The 16,323-nt window shown below is 44.8% G+C and overlaps 1 protein-coding gene across 1 annotated transcript in view; it reads right to left on the bottom strand.

Annotated features, from left to right (window-relative positions):
• The window catches only part of LOC108802437 (microtubule-associated protein tau-like), a 73,773-nt gene that overhangs the window by 19,769 nt on the left and 37,681 nt on the right, over positions 1 to 16,323 (bottom strand). The window contains exons 2-5 of the mRNA XM_018574294.1: positions 15,438 to 15,605; positions 8,226 to 8,312; positions 6,754 to 6,819; positions 3,321 to 4,100 (exon numbers count right to left, since the gene is read on the bottom strand). Coding sequence (XP_018429796.1) covers positions 3,321 to 4,100; positions 6,754 to 6,819; positions 8,226 to 8,312; positions 15,438 to 15,588 — 1,084 coding nt within the window. The 5' untranslated portion in view covers positions 15,589 to 15,605. The remainder of the gene's footprint in view (positions 1 to 3,320; positions 4,101 to 6,753; positions 6,820 to 8,225; positions 8,313 to 15,437; positions 15,606 to 16,323) is intronic.

Here is a 16,323-nt window from a genome sequence, read left to right as displayed (position 1 = left end):
CATGACCCGCCTCCCAGCTCTGATTGGTGAGGAAGCTAGGGCAGCACCATCAACAAGAGAAGTTGGCTTCATAGCCAATCAGCAAGTCAGAAGGCGGGTCATGGCGTGCCACCTGGCTTCCTGATTGGCTAGGAAGTGAAGCCGGTCTTCTATCAGGAAGGTCATGATCCACCGCCCGACTTCCTGATAAATCGGGGCACATGGCATTGGTGAAAAAAAAGTATTGGTGCATCCATACTTAAAAGGTAACTGTTTGGGCAGATATTCAATTGGTGCTCACGGCTTGGCCGATTCAGAAGGAATTTGATGACATTTAAGCTGTGGGTGGCCAGCTGAAAGCAGGCGGTAGATCAAGAGACGTAGAACGCTGAACTTGTGTAGAAACCAACTTTTAAGATAAAAGTCAGGCTTGAGTCCTCCTATTGCTCCGCATAACTGCGCATTACATTGGAATAAATAGTAACTTGGATGGTGGAGCAAGTTGAACTTGACAAGTTTAGGACCAGCATAGAACTACATCTATTGATCGCTTTGACACATAACTGACGGTAGCCTCTGCTATGAATTCATTTGATCAGATCATAGTTTGAATTTCCAGCCTTCACATGGTTTCAGAAGTGAATTTGCCTTTTATGTAAATAAGCCATTAAGCACAATCACCTAGATAAGCCAGCCAGGACAGAACACATACGTTATAGGACTCGGTACAACGCCATTTTGTCCTGGAAGAAAAATCTCCACATAGATCATTAAAATCCCAAATTACATTGGCTGGAAGTTTTAATAAAGCAGCAACCATACTGAAGCTGACCCATAGCGGTCTCCTCCTGAGTATATATCCGGTAACCAGACAATGAGGAATATCTCAATAAATAGACTGCTCACTGGCGGTTCTACGTATTATCGCGATTAGGCGGTCTTGTGTTTGTAGATTACACTAGTGCCATTTTATTTGTCCATCCAGTCATCATGTTTTTAGGGGCCTCATGTTTAGAACCAGTGGAATGTTTATTCTCCATCCTGCTTGGATATACTCTGCTTCAAGTATAGTTTAAAGGCCGCTGCCCCCATATGGGAGAAGTTTAACTGGTGACATCATGGTGGATGTCAAGATTAACCCATTCCATGGCATCTTCACTGCTGCTGAACATTTACTGCAGGTCAAAAAGGACAAATAAATATACACAATTGGAATTCTACAGAACATTTTTTTTTTTTGGTTCGTATCGTCTTGCAATTTTAATTGAAGGTCAATTCAGTCAAAATGCCCCTTTTTATTTTATACAGCCACTGTATTATCTTCTGAGGACCTCCAGACGAGAGATATTGAGCATCCAGCTCCATTCACCTACATCCACTTCCTTGTATTTTTTTTAATTTAACATATTGGAGAATGGAGAGGCACTGGACCCCCATTGTGGAGGGAAGGGGGGGGGGGGGGTGGTAAGGCCAAAGGGGAGATCAGTTTTCTACACCCCAAAAACTATGCACATATCCAGACTCGGCCTACCATCGGGCCTAATCCTGGGTGGACGTACCCTAACCACACATACAATACACCCAATCATCCTTATATGCAACATGACAACTATAGAAATAAGCAAGAACATTTGAAGAAATCACGGTGAGGCTTCCTTAAAGTTCAAATCAGCTAAATACATTCCAGGTGAATCAAAACAAAAGCGTGTTTTGTTAGTTTCTTTTCTTTATAAAGCTACCCCAGCCTAAGGAGAAAAGCCTGTCCCCCCCTGCCAGCATCATGCAGAGTGGACCCTTGTGCTCTGTCGGAAAGCAGTGGTTTATCTGCCGAGGTCCAACACACACGGGAGTATGTTGGATCTCTGTAGAAAGACCACTCCTTCCCCCACAGCAAGCACGGGTCCTTCTATGGCTTATCTAATGTGGCTGCTTTAAGACAATCTGGAAGACTTTGTACACCTTTTGTTTTGATGCACCTGGAATATATTCCAAATTTGAACAGAAACTTCAATTGGGCTTTAAACATTTGTTGACCATTTCATATTGCTTTAGAGTTAACATATTTCAGCAAGTGCATGTGTCATGAGTTTGCACGCACCTTTACTAGTCATCAAAATGTCTTGTACTGTAATGTACTTTAGGAAGATTCCAGAACCCAGCCATACACTGTACACAGGCCTTCAGCTCAAGTTCCAAGTCAAAATTCAGGCTTCCCATCAACTGGGTACCTCACAATCCAATAGGGACTGTGATATATTGGCTGTTGAGGTAACGGCATAGAATTGCGGGGAACCAGAGCTTGGACTTACCAGTTTGTGAGTAACATCTAAATGTTATGAACACCTAGTGAGTATGAACACAGCTTCTTAGTCCATACTGGGATGGCCCCCGATCCAGGGTTATAAGCTACAGGGCTCAATACACAAGTGAACCAGGTATTTGGTGAACGGTATAATTTACAGTACAGGTTACACCGACTATGCAAACTTTGTTCCTTCGAATGACTCTCCCAGATGGAGGACACTGCCAGGGGAACTTCAAAGAGAACTGTATCTCAAGCATTGTAGATGACCTGAAGGTAAGCAATAATGCTCAAAAACCATTTGTACTAATAATAGCAATAATAATAGATACTGCAAAATCAAACAATTTAAATGAGGAAACCTCTGCTTGCTCTTACGAACGTTGGAACGGCATAACTGAGACCAACAGATACTGAACAATTGTAGAGGCAGCGACCCAAGAAATGTCTCTTAAACAGGTGCCATGTGATCCATCTGTAGATGTTAACATAGCATTGACCACAAAATAATGGTATAAATTATTTAGAACATCCAGAATGATACAAAGCAAGAACAGAGGCCTTCAGTCTAGATTTAAAGGGCTTATCAATTTCTACAGAGCCAACATCCATCTTCAAGCAAAGAGGATCCTACTCAAACACCAAGTGATTCATCATCAAACGGAGAGGGCACCGAGTGTCAATTTGAAACCAGAGAAAGTGAATTTAACGAAAAGCTAATTGCCCTTTAAGTTGTTGTTATAGCAGAGCCACGGCAACCCAATGTCTAAGTGCCTCTCAATGTTAGATGAGCACACGTGGATGTGCGCAGTGGACAAACATGCAGTGAGGTGGGGGTGGACAGAGACCATGCAATTATGTCATGCTCTAACACCAACTATATAAAACAATACTAGGAGAGGGTGAAAAGGGGAAGGTACGGGGTGCACACACTTGCAATGTGTGTCCTTCAAGCAAGTTAGAAAAGCAGAAGGCAGCCATGGGAGCTCAGAGGAGGCTTTAGTAGACCAGCCACATTAGAAGTCAACTGGAAACACACCTTTAAGAACAGGAACGCGGCTGACCGGTATTCCAGATCCATGTGGAGATATTCGTTTTCGGGGGGCCACCACAGTCTCACTGGTCACTGGAGAAGGCAATCCTGGGATTTCCTCACTAGGTGTGCCTGCAGCTGAACATGGTTCTATTTTGTTCTCCCCCTCTATGGTTCTGTTGGCATCAATCTCCACTTGGTAAACAGACACAGAGGGCCGTGGGCGAGGGAGCACTAACTGGTCTTCTGCAGAGAAAGTACCAGCTGCTAAGTCAACATATGGCTTCTCTATCCCATCCTCCTGTTTATCATTCAGCTCAGTGAAAACAGAACCTTTAAGCAGTTGGTTGGCATCCACTGTTGTAAAGCTTTCAGCCACCAGACCATTTGTCTCAGGCTCTAGACCACGAGGCAACTCTTTCCCAATGCACCGAGGAGATACAGCATCACGGTCCAACTCTCCTCCATCACTGCGCTCCTCCAATGAGATGTGGTTGCCTTCATAACCATCTTGATCGTACTCTTTGCACGACTTATCCAAGGGAACGAATGGCAGTCTTTCTTGCCTTTCTGAATTTTCGGTAACCTCGTTACTTACGGCAGTCCACCCTGAACTAATATCTTCATATGTGTCTCCAGTAACGACACAGAAGTCTGTTGGGTGTGTATACTTCTGGGTCCCATCTGAAGTTTCCGAAAGATCTGTCACTTCCTGTTGTGATTCTGTTTCTGGAGTGTTGCTACAAGGCTCCTCTGCCTCCATCTCGCCTGGAAGGGGTTTAATCTCTGGGGTTCGGGTAAAAAGGGCAAGTTTGATGTAATAATATGAAACAGGTAATGAATGTGGGTCAACGACTGCTACGCAAAAATCAAAAACAGCTAGCTCAGGGCTGGCTAAAACCCAAGAACCATACAGCCAATGTGCCTAAACAACCAATTCCCCTCCCCTGATCTATTAAACTCTCAAATGCAAAATGGAAATGAAAAGGGATCATGTTAGGGTTGCCACCTGTCCAGGATTCACACAGACAGTTCGGGTTTTGAATACAGTGTCTAAATTTCATGGCAGCAGAAACCCGGACACAAGATGTCAGGCAGACAGGGGCAACCAAAATTAGGATTGGGGCTACTGGCCCCCCACTGAAAATAGTCACAACTGTGATCTTTACATATGAATAAGCCACCACTCATTCTTCCCAAAAAAAGTCTGCGCGTCAGTTGCGTCTTCGGGTTTCGCTTGAATAAAAAGGTGGCAACCCTAGATCATGTGCCTATGGAACTATGAATATTGTACATGTGTAGTAGTAAGCCAGTGGTAGGCAAACTCTGGCCCTCCAGCTATGGTGCAACTACAAATCCCATGAGGCATTGCAAGGCCCTGACAGCCACAGGCATGACTCCCAGAGGCAGATGCATGATGGGATTTGTACTTTCACCACAGCTTGAACGCCAGAGTTTGCCACGCTTGGAGTCAGCGATAGAATATATATTAAACATTTTACATGTACAGCTAACTACCAAGCTGCAGATGATCAATGCTCATGTATTGAATGATGAATAAAGTGTTTATAACCCCAAGGACATACAATATACTGCAGCTTACCAACCCTAGGTTATGGTGCATTCATTTATTTTCTCCTTTTTACATTTTAACCTAGAAATCCTGCCAGAGATATACTTCCTGTCCATAGATAACAGTAGAGTACAGGAAGTGAGCATTGTCATCCTAGGAGTGGAGTCTTATCAGCCCTCCCCAGTTCACCTCTGGGAGCCCTAAGGTGAACTGGGGAGGGCTGATAAGACTCTTGGGATTTCACAGCAGCAGAGGCAGCGTTGTCAGGTCTCTACAGGAAGTTCTCAGATCACTGGATTTCTGGCAGGATCAACAGGTATTTTTTGCACTTATCAAACAGATATAACAAAATGCTTTCCATGGTATATTTAGCAGACCGAATAAGAGACATTCTTTGTTGGCGTTTACATACACTTTAAGAACACGTACAGTATAAAAGAACACGTACAGTATAATAGAACACGTACAGTATAATAGAACACGTACAGTATAATAGAACACGTACAGTATAATAGAACACGTACAGTATAATAGAACACGTACAGTATAATAGAACACGTACAGTATAATAGACACGTCATTTAGTCTCATTTCCAGCAGAATAGTGATAACGCCCCCCCATATCAAGAAACGCAAAGGGGTCCCCACTTGCTTCAGTCAACCTGTAGGCACCAGAGACCGCTCTCCTCTGTTTCCAATGCTTCCCTTTAACGTTACAAGAGGGAGGGCTGCTCTGTGTTCCTGTCCCCAATTACGTTACTGATTGGTTAATGACTGGTTCTCTTTAAACAAAGTATTTTCGGAATATAAAAACAATCAGTAAACAAACAGTTGTTGTAGCAGCAGACACATTTCACTTTAATAGGCCAATGATTCAAAGCAACCAATCAGAAATTAGAGTTAAAAGGGTCTGTAGGCTGAACTCGGTGGACTTGTGTCTTTTTTCAATGTAACTAAAAGTCTGCTTATTTATCAATAAACATTTGCTAACTGCAGTAACCTACACATTCGGGGTAGGCTACCTCAGCACTCCAGCTGTGTGCATACTACAAGTCCCATGATGTCTCTGCTTCTGGGAATCATACATGTGACTGTCAGAGTTTTGCCATGTATCATGCAGGGCCATCCCTATAATGAGACACCCCCTGTTGCGGTTGCCTCAGGCGGCATCTCATTGGGTCATTTGGGGGCCCTTTCCAGCCAGAACGTTCCAGGTTACTAAGAACTGTTAGCAACCTGTCATGCGTCCTGACATCACGACATCACTGGTTGCCAGGAGCTGAGCAGGATGCTCTGGCCAGTGTCTCGCCCAACTCCTGTCAACCAGCGGCATCAGTGCGGTGGGTGGGACGCCGGATGCCCCCCCCCCCGTATCATGCACCATTGGCAACCCCCCCCCAATCCCGTAACGGGCACCATTAGCACCTCCCTAGTCTAGGGAGACCCCTGGCTTCACCGGACTTGTAGTTCTGCAACAGCTGGAGTGCTGATGTTGCCTATCCCTGCTATAGATATACTCAGGTCACCAGTACAATATGAATTCTGATTGGTTATGGGTCCTGTCTTTACACGGTTTTATTGAACTGTGGGATGCAAAGTGAACTAACTGATCACAACCAATCACCCTTCAGGAGGAGTTCAGACGGGTTGGTATGAGTTGCACACATTGCACGCTCGTCATCATCTTGTATAAACTGGTTGAACACACCCATACCTTACTGTGTACATTACTGGTGCAGCCATCATCATCTGCACAACCCACGTACTGGCCATGTCCACAACAGAGTCAGCCTTGGATGGTTGCTGTGCAGGATCAGAGTATTACCCCCCATAAGTAGCTGTATAATAAAGAACCAGTAACCGTACCTTTTGCTGAATCCCCTGCAGCCTGGTCCTCTTGGCTGGGGGTGTCACCAACACCAGCTTCCTCTGCTGAAGGACATGAACAGAACATCAAGTAAACGGTTCCTGAAATCTGGTCCAATCCAGGTGCCCACACACACACCAAGATCACACCAGGCTCTGCTGATAAGGATCAAACATGCAGAAGAATGCAGAGAGCCTGGAAAGTCACACACTCATTTTGAATGATTTCAGAAGAAAGCCAACGGCTGAGTGCCATACTTAGCTGGGGCTATTCCGGTGACACAGACATAGTCGTGTGATCACATCTCAGCAGGGACAGAAATAAAAGCGTGACGCGGTAGCAGAAAAATGCTGCGAGAATAAGGAGAGAAGAATCAAGGAGATAGAAGAAGAGATGCCCATTTCAGAGCGAGGAAAGGACTGAAAGCTGGCATGCACTGTGTGCAGAAGAAGCAAGATCAGGTAAAGGACGAGGGCAGGTAGGCAGGGCGACTTATAGGAGGCCATAGAAGGTGGCAAAGTGAAGCAAGTCAGGGCTGCAGTAAAAGAAGGTGAAGGATCAAGAATGTATTTTCTAAATGGTCTTCCATAAAATGTAGATATATAGAATATTTCCTATAAGTATATCCCAAGCCAAATCTTTCCTTTTAGTTTTGGATAGAGTAGGGAACGGATACAACTCTTCATTTTGTTTTTTTGTACTACGTCCTATTATGGAGATATTCCTTCATGTCCCAGACACAAACAGGATGTGAGCGGAAATCCTCTCCTTGCTGTCACCATAACAAGTGTCCCCACTGGAAGATTTCCCCTCTATTCCTGATCCGATGACAACGCAACCTTTTGGATTTACCTTCACATTCTGTCCCCATGACAATGGTCACAAGGATAAATAGAGAGGGAGAATCTTACCAATAGGGGCGCAGTAATATAGACTTCTCAGGGGCGCTAACCTTTTCACATTCTATCCAAACACATATTGGCTTTAGATATGCTTTTACCTGTACCAAGCTAAAGTCAACTGACCCAGGAATATAAACACCCCGCTCCGTTCTCCATGAGGACACCATGTATGTATGTATGTATGTATGTATGTATGTATGTATGTATGTATGTAAAGAATATGGTAACTGGTTTTGATATGCAGTGCTTTAGCAAGCTAAATGTCATCTAAGTAGGATTAGGATCTATTTTAATACAACAGCGGTTCCCTTTTAATAGGAGTTCCTATCAGGAAAAGTATTTGTATGGAATTGTACTGTACCAGAGCTTCTAATTCAGATAATAATCTGATGTTTAACAAACCTTTGATCCAAAACCAGCTTTTACTCCATGATTTAGAAGCATGCTCTCACAAAGATTCAGAGCAGTAAAGCAGAGCACAGCCACACGTGGCAAAGCCAGGAGGGACATGGTGCTCCCAAGCAGGACCTTGGCAAATAAGCAGTTAACTTGGCCAACTTCTGCCTTACCGGGGGATGCCTCAGGGGTCTCTGTGTGACCCTGATCTTTTAGTGCTTCTCCATTGGCTAGATCCTCCTCTAGCTCTGTGGCCCCGTCTGTAAGAGGATGATAAGACAGCAGGCGTTATGTGTGAGCCGAGCAATAATCCTAAAATATGCCGAACGTCCCGTAATAAGCCCTTGGAAGCCTGCGCGGTTATCTTGTCGCCAGCTTTTACCGACTGTCAGACAAGGTTCTAATATGACAAGATTTGTTTCCCAACAATGAGGATTACTTCTATACAAAGTGTACAAGTGACAATACTCTGTCCTGTGGCACAGAATTACATGATAAAGACTATTTCAATATCTATGATGCCAGGCGCTGTACGCACTGGTTTTGATGTCCAGAGATGACCGTACCTTTAAACGATTTCAAATTTCTTCCATATGCTATACACCGGTCTGCTTTTCAAGGTAAAGGTAGGGGGTGGCAAGAGGCCACTAGCGAAAACATTCCAGCACAGCTTTGCTGATGGTCCTAGCTCTAGTGTCGGGTACCTTACCATTAGCCTGATTACCACCCAATCAGTGGGAGGAATCTCACAATACATGGAAACCTCTTGAACACCATGTCCCTAGTGGGGTTTAAACCTGGAACTGAGAGCTGTAAGCCAAGCGGGGCACCTTTATACATGTGCATTGTGTAGAAATGCTGCATTGCACTACCCAGGCTGTACAGTGTTTACTGTCCTGGTACCCAACCTGCAGCCCAAGGGTTACATGCCACCCTCAGGCCCCAGCAGTCAGAAGTGGCAGCACTGATTTGTAAAGGGATCTTTAATAACTAATCCCTAGCAGTTTCATGTAACATTCCCCTAGGATCTGAGCGTCTCCTGCAGCATTACTTCAGTCTCCAACCACTTTTGTAGAACAGTCTCTGACCATTTCCTCTCGAAAGTCTTCAGTCTATGAGTCTTCTGTAGCATTATATCAAATAAATATTATAGGTGGCCCTTTGGAGATATCAGGTGCTCCTTTTGAGGCCCCCTATACCGTGTAGGTAAACAATTATGGGTATACTTTTCTATTTTCAGGTTCTTCATGCTCCAGTACTATAGGTGGGTACCAATTTGGAGCCAAGGATGTGGCAGCAAGGTTTGTGATAGACTAGACTGGCAATTTTGACCCAGACTTGGTACTGCCCCAATATTGTTTCCCGTTTTCTTAATTTTCTACTCATTAAACCTGCAAATCTGGTTTACTATATACTAAGTGGTGTTCAGCACCCATCTGACCTAGAATCCATGACTGCCTTACAATCAGGGGCTGTTTAATGTACACTGTAAATCATTGTATTACAATGAAGAAAATGAATACTATCAGAAATGAACCTGACTTAGTCTAAAAGAGCGCTGAAGTGCTAGTATCCTATGGTCCCTACAAGTACCTGGGTTAGTTTTAAACTGGATCCCTGTAGGCTCACTTGTATATGGGGGTCACGTCTTGTGCCAAATTGACATTAAGCCCTCCTGCTTCCAGTACTAATCCCACCCCTGGTCAATCACTTGACAAATGGTGGACATTCAGTGGGTAGTAGTGTCGGGCCTAGGATCCATGGGGCTCCACAGGGATAGAGTTGAAGGCCAACACAGGTTATAACCTTAAAAAAAACGTTACGTCAGGTTCTCTTCTGTATCTTTTTATGTACTTCTAGAGGAGGAATGTCAAATTATTAGACGGTACAAATTGAGCAATACAGCTGTCTGTCTGTAAAGATGGCCTCCTTATGCCTGAGCACGGCTAGGCTTGGCTGCCCTTTCTTATCACGTTCTGCTTGAGACTAAAGAGGGAACAGACATTATCCAGTATTTAGCATTGTGTTTCATGGTTAAAAACATTTACATTATGCGATTTGGCACACAAGTACAGTAACTGAAACTTTGGCTATGCTGGCTCACTCAAACCCAATTGTTATTTTATATAGTGCTGAATCGTAAATTTTGTTTTATGTGCCTTAAAATACCTTTTTCTGTTATTGAAAATGTGCTTCCTGCCCTCCCACCCTGGTACTCTATGCTGACAGAGCTGGGTACCAGTCACAACCCTTATCACAAGTGTCCTCATGCAGACTTGTACTCCATAATTTAACAAGCCTGGTCAGACATGCACTACGTGGGTAGCATGGTCACATGGTGGTGCCTACTGGACAGTGTATGCCAAGAAAGAGGCACCAAAATCAGAAGAGAAGTTGTCAGATGGGCAGGATTCTTTTATGAATTCTCCTTTGATATTGAAAAGTCAAGGACTCCTCTCCTAGCCTTTGGTATGCTTTCATGATGAGCAATACATGGTATATGCTTGAGAAGAAGATCTGTTTAGGGTCAGATAGTTTATAATTGACTAAATGTATAGCGATATTCATGCAAAGACCTGTTCAGTGTGCTGCCCTCATATCCCTGCAATGTACTGAATGAACATGTGCTAGATAACGTCTCTCCTCTGGATTTGGCTCAGCCCTAGTAACAGAGATGGTGACAATTGCAGGGAATGTCAGTGCATCCGGTCCGGCTCTGAAATGTGACCCCGATTCCCAGGAAGGTTCAGGAATTATATTTTTGGGGTATTAAGACTAGCAGACTATGGAGTGACAAGAGGGAAACAGCAAGCAAGCTTTGATCTTCTGCGTGACCTAATAAGAAGCTTTACAGTCATTTTAGACTAGTCATAGGCTGTAATCTACAATCAACAGATCCAAATGTAACTTGAATTTTCCCTACGTGAATTACAAATTCTACACTACTGCCCCTTATTACCCAGGTAGAGACTGAAAAGCACACCTATAGTAGGGATCATACGAGAACTGTTATGTCATCCAACATCACAGCTAGTAGGGAGTGACGGGTACTGCCCGGATGGGGAGATTACAATTTATACATAGACAATCCATTTAAAAGGTCTATTTCCATTGCGCTTTGTCTACAGTATGAGAAGTCTAACTGGAACTGCAAACAAAAAGCACATTTCTGCAGATTTATGTTCAATACCACAGGTTTCCTCTGTGTGTCTGTTGTTTATCTCAAAGCAGTAGTTGCTTTTTGCTACGTACATCCAGATTTTAAAGTATAGGTCAGATCAAAATAAATTAATCTCTGCAACAGATGCACAATTGCCCTATGTATTCTACAAGTGGAGAAAAATGCCTGTTGATCCACCATAAATCACACCATTCCTAATGAGCTTGACAAAGAGGTAACATCCTCGAAACACGTTGCTCCCGAGCTTCCACCCACTACCTTACCAACCTGATCCTTCCTCACCTTACCACCATCCCGGCCGATTCTCCATCCTGCATCACCACGGCACGGACACTGGCCCAGACACGTCCATCTCACAGCCCGAGTTCCTCCACCCGCAGCTGCAGCCCAGCCTGACGTCAGTCCTCACATCACTGGCACTTCACATTGCTTCAGCGGGGACACGGACACACTGTGTGCCATCACCTGCACCCCTGTCCACCCCTCTCTTCTCATTTTCCTGTGATGATCTACCCAAGGCAACACACTAGCCTTCACTGATTGCACTACGTTGGACCCCACGATTTCCGTCACTGTTCCACATCCATCTGGTTCCGAGACCCACTTAAAAAGTAAGTGATCCATCTCCTCTTGCTTCCCTCACTTTGTTTCAATCAGCTTCATGGTCCCTCCAGCCTTGCGCCCTCACGTTTGTTTTTTGGTTCCATAAATCAAGAAAGCTTCTAACTTCCTGGTTCAGCTAACACAATCCCAGAAAATCCCAAGTCATCCCCGCCCCCCTCCCCCCCAGCTCGGCTTCTAGAACCGTTTCCCTTCCAGGACTCAACTCTCTTCCTCAAAGAACTTTCTTTCCCTCCGTGCATGGAAGTCCCTTAGTGGTACTTGATCCCTCCCATTGTTCCTCCTCTCCTGAGGGACTTGCTGACCTACTAGATCTGGGACCAGTAATGGCCCGCCTCCAGGCTTCCCGATTGGCATGGATACCGGCTCACTGCTGAATTGGCCAGGAAGCCGTCTCCATGTTCCCTCACTACACTGTCGGTCAGAGGACATCTCCCTCTGACCAGAAGTTCCGGTATTGGGGAAAGTATTGAAGCATTTGGGAGAGTATAAGTACTTGCCCAAATACTCTATCGGCACCGATACTAGTATCGGTATAGGTGCATCCCTAGTAAGGATCCATTTAAACATCAGAATGCTGAAGCATTTTCAGTCTTCCAGCAACAAAGTTGACATGACAGTTTCACTTAATGGCCACACAGAGGTCCCTGAAAAACAACAAACTGATGGGTAATCAAGCCAACCAATATCTCCATACACAAAAGTGTTGGTTTTGGCTGGACAATCCAAACGAATGCGATTCTAAACTGCACATGTCAACTTTTTGTTTTGGTATACATAAGTAGGATGAGCCGCAATGCATTTCTGCAGTGAAAGATGCAATGTCACTCTAAACTTGAATCATGCTGACACAAACTTCAAGGAGCTCTCACACCCAGAAAACAACCAATGCAGCAAGATAAAACTGTGGTATAATGTTTACCTCCCTGGAGGCACAGAACCCTGTAAACAATGATACCCTCAGTTAATAACTGAATATCCAAATGAAATACAGATGGGATGACTAAATAGTGTGACATGCTGCTGTATTGGCTTCAGCTTCCTGGAAATAACATGTTTTAATACAATGAAAACTGTGAAAGGGCTCTACTTACCAGCAGAACTCCAGGCAAAACGAAACACCCTTTAAGCCAATTGTGTATTAGGCCAAGGCTGGACAAATCCCAGGAGCCGGGTAGCCAATGCTCCTTAAAAACCACAGCTGGCACCCAACGTTTGAGGTCTTCTCTAGTTGTTGTCATGGGGCTGGCTTCTAAAAAAAGGTCCCGCTGGCTCCTGGATTGGAAAGACGTGCTACTGAATTCCATATTACATTTGTCCACTACTGGTTTAGGCTTCCCTTAGGGATTGGCACCAGTGTATTGGGGATAAGGAGTAGTAGAACATTCTCTCAATTGTTAAAAAAAAAAAATGTACATTCTGAGGTCAATATAAAATAAACCTGTTCCACCTCCTCACACCCCCAGGACTAGAAGAACACAGGAACCCTTTTCAAGCACCAATGAACCCACAATAGTCCTGCACAGCTCTGAGTTCTTGGTCAAAGACTTATTAGATTCTGTGTCCAGGGTGCTGCCGTGTCGTGCAAGTAATCCAAATGCCCTCAAAAGTCTTGGCTAGCTCAACACTGAGCTTGCTTACACAATGGGAGAGCAAATAGCATCCTTTATCCTGGTCTAATCAGCATGCTGGGGTGGAGAGGTAACCAAGAAAGCAAATGTTGGCAGATGGGTGAGTATCATTACCACGAGTTTGGGGGAAGTGAGGATAGACTGCTAAACGGTGAACACGGATGATGCTGGTAGCTGTATAAAAAAAAGGTAGGTCAGACACATGAGGGTATAAAAAAGGTAAGGTCCTGAAATGATGGCTTTTGCCTGGAGTTCTGCTTTAATCCCACAAACACACTCTAGATCTATCACTGATTCTATTACACGGGTCCTCTACCATGGCGGTCACCTACACTAATAGCGATCACCTTACCTGGCAAACTACAGTCATAGGGCTCCAGCAGGCTCAGACAATCATACAGTTCCTCAATGGGCCATTGGGATGCGGTTAAGTGTAAGGGGGGGTACAGAGCAACAAAGCAGGGCTGTCAGACAAATAACAGGGGGTGCCAGCAAAATGGAAATGAAACAAAACATGTTTAGGCATAGCAAATCAATCTAACTCGATAGAGAGGGCGAAAAGGGATCAACATGTTGAGACACTTTAACATAAGTAGCACAGAACAAGTGGCAAAGATCCACCTCTCCCCAAACACACATTTTAAGAGTCTCACTTGAAGCAGAATCTTCTACGATGTGTGTATACATATAGACTGTTCTACCTCCCAAAATATGTGTCTCCACCTAGCCACTTTTGTAATATGCACACTCCTGCTACATTGCAGAGCCAGGTAGGTGACACCATCTTCTCTACTACAATAAAGGAACGAAGAGGTGTCACCTGGACAAGGAAGGACCAGCAGCACCCAGATATGTCTGTTCCCTATCCCTGTTCAATCCACTCCTGCATGTACACTGTGTGTTAGACTGAAAGCAATGTGCAATGGAAAAAAGAGCTCTACTGGCTGACACTACATGCCCTCCCTTTTTTAGTCTGGGTTCTGCTATGCAAGGACGTATAGGAAGATAATAGAAAGACATATTAGGTACCATGATTAGCTGTATTTAAAAAGACATTTATATTTAATGATTTTGCTAATACATAACCAGAATACAGAGTATACTTAGAGAACTATGAGGTGAGTGTTTTCACTCACCTCATAGTTCTAGCCGACCTGTGACAATGAGACCGTCACATGGTCGGCTCAGTAGAAGCGGGAGGTGAGCGAACACATAACGGCGTTCGCTCACCTCTCGATCCCGTCACGGCTCTCTGCTGTGACAGGGGAGGGGCTGGATTCCCCGCTCCCATCCTCCAGCACTTACTGGCGGAACGGACAGGGGAGGGTTCAGCTGACTCTGCCTCTAGATAGGCAGAGCCAGCTGTCACTCACGCAGCTGGGCGGATCCAGACAATTGTCGGGATCCGCTTCAGCTGCGGCGTCTCAGTATACCGCGAGCAGTAGCTCGCGGTATACTGTGGCGTCTCAGTATACCGCGAGCTGAACCTCACGGTATACTGAGCTTAGGGTGACAGGAGGACGCTAGTTTGTGTCCTCCCGTTACCTTAAGGAGAACTATGGGGAAAAGCCTTAACCCCATAGTTCTCCTTTAATGTCTGCCTAGAATCTAGAATAAAAGCTTTGACAAGGTGTCTGATGATTCCTGCTACCTGGCACACATGCGGGTACCATCCAGAGCTGGAAGATGCCATTGGCTAACTTAGAGGCCGTGCTTGTTCTGGAGCAGGCAGGTAGGATGCAACTCTAAAGCAGCGCCATTTCCTGAGGCCACCTCCAGCTCTGAAAGGACCCTTGTCCGTGACCGATAACAGCTGACCTGACAAGGAAGGTCCCATTGAAACCTAATAGGTTTCAGTTTTACAGGCCAGAGTTTAGCTTCATTGACTGCATGCAAAAGTAAACAACTGGGAGGACAGTTATCGATGCCCTAGCCACAAAATCTTAACTCACCATCTCCGTGTTGTAATGCAGATGGCAGCCGGATGACACCCTCCTGGCCATAGGCAGCATTGTCTATGGCAGACCCTCCAAGGTTGGCCTCGTGAGGGGACCTGTCAGCATGGTCCCCCACTGCGTTGTAGTCATGGTAGTGATCAGACATCCTGGAGCAAGGTCAACCTGTGACAAAGATATTCTTGTTAAATGTAGAGTCATATAATATCATCCATCACAGCCATCCAAGTTGTGGCGTACTACCAGCACAGTCAGCCAGGAGCCACTATGACCCTTTAAACAATATCCAGAATTGACATATATATTTCATTGCTTGACAGAAGCTGGCATCAGGAAAATCTCAAAAGATGCTAATGTGCTCTTATGAGCACGGTTCCTTTCCCCGCAGGGGAACGTCAATGATAAAGCGGCTGCCAAAAACCAGGAGTACAATGACTGTGCTAGGATAGACAGCGCAGACAGGAAGCATTTGCAGCGTCTGCAAAAACTAACACTGCCGTCAGGTTTATTAATGTGGACCATTAGGATTGATTGATAAGCTGCAGATGCGTCCCACAACTCTGATCAAAGCCAAAGAGTCCTGGAACTGACCTACTAAGAAGGCCATTCCTTCACAGGAGACCAATAACCTGGACCTCCTGGGAGGAATCAGGAACCCAGTTCGTCCAATCATACATGGATAATTTTACATGGAGACACATGCACATGGAAGAGTCACCTGTTGGAAGTGACTGTATGGGCTATGAGTTGCTGGAGTCATAATTTGTACAGGGCTAGGAGGTCTTTATGTCATATGGAGTGAGTCACATGCTTCTCCATACCTAGAAGGACCGGGAATTTCTGTAATTTCTCAGAAATGGAGTGAAGTGGTTAAGAAAGAAAA

Source organism: Nanorana parkeri, unplaced genomic scaffold (genome assembly GCF_000935625.1).
Source record: "Nanorana parkeri isolate BGI_ZX_2015 unplaced genomic scaffold, ASM93562v1 scaffold50, whole genome shotgun sequence".
NCBI classification, from domain to species: Eukaryota; Metazoa; Chordata; class Amphibia; order Anura; family Dicroglossidae; genus Nanorana; species Nanorana parkeri.
The sequence above is the reverse complement of the archived record's forward strand: the minus strand, read 5'-3'. Positions and strand labels throughout refer to the sequence as shown.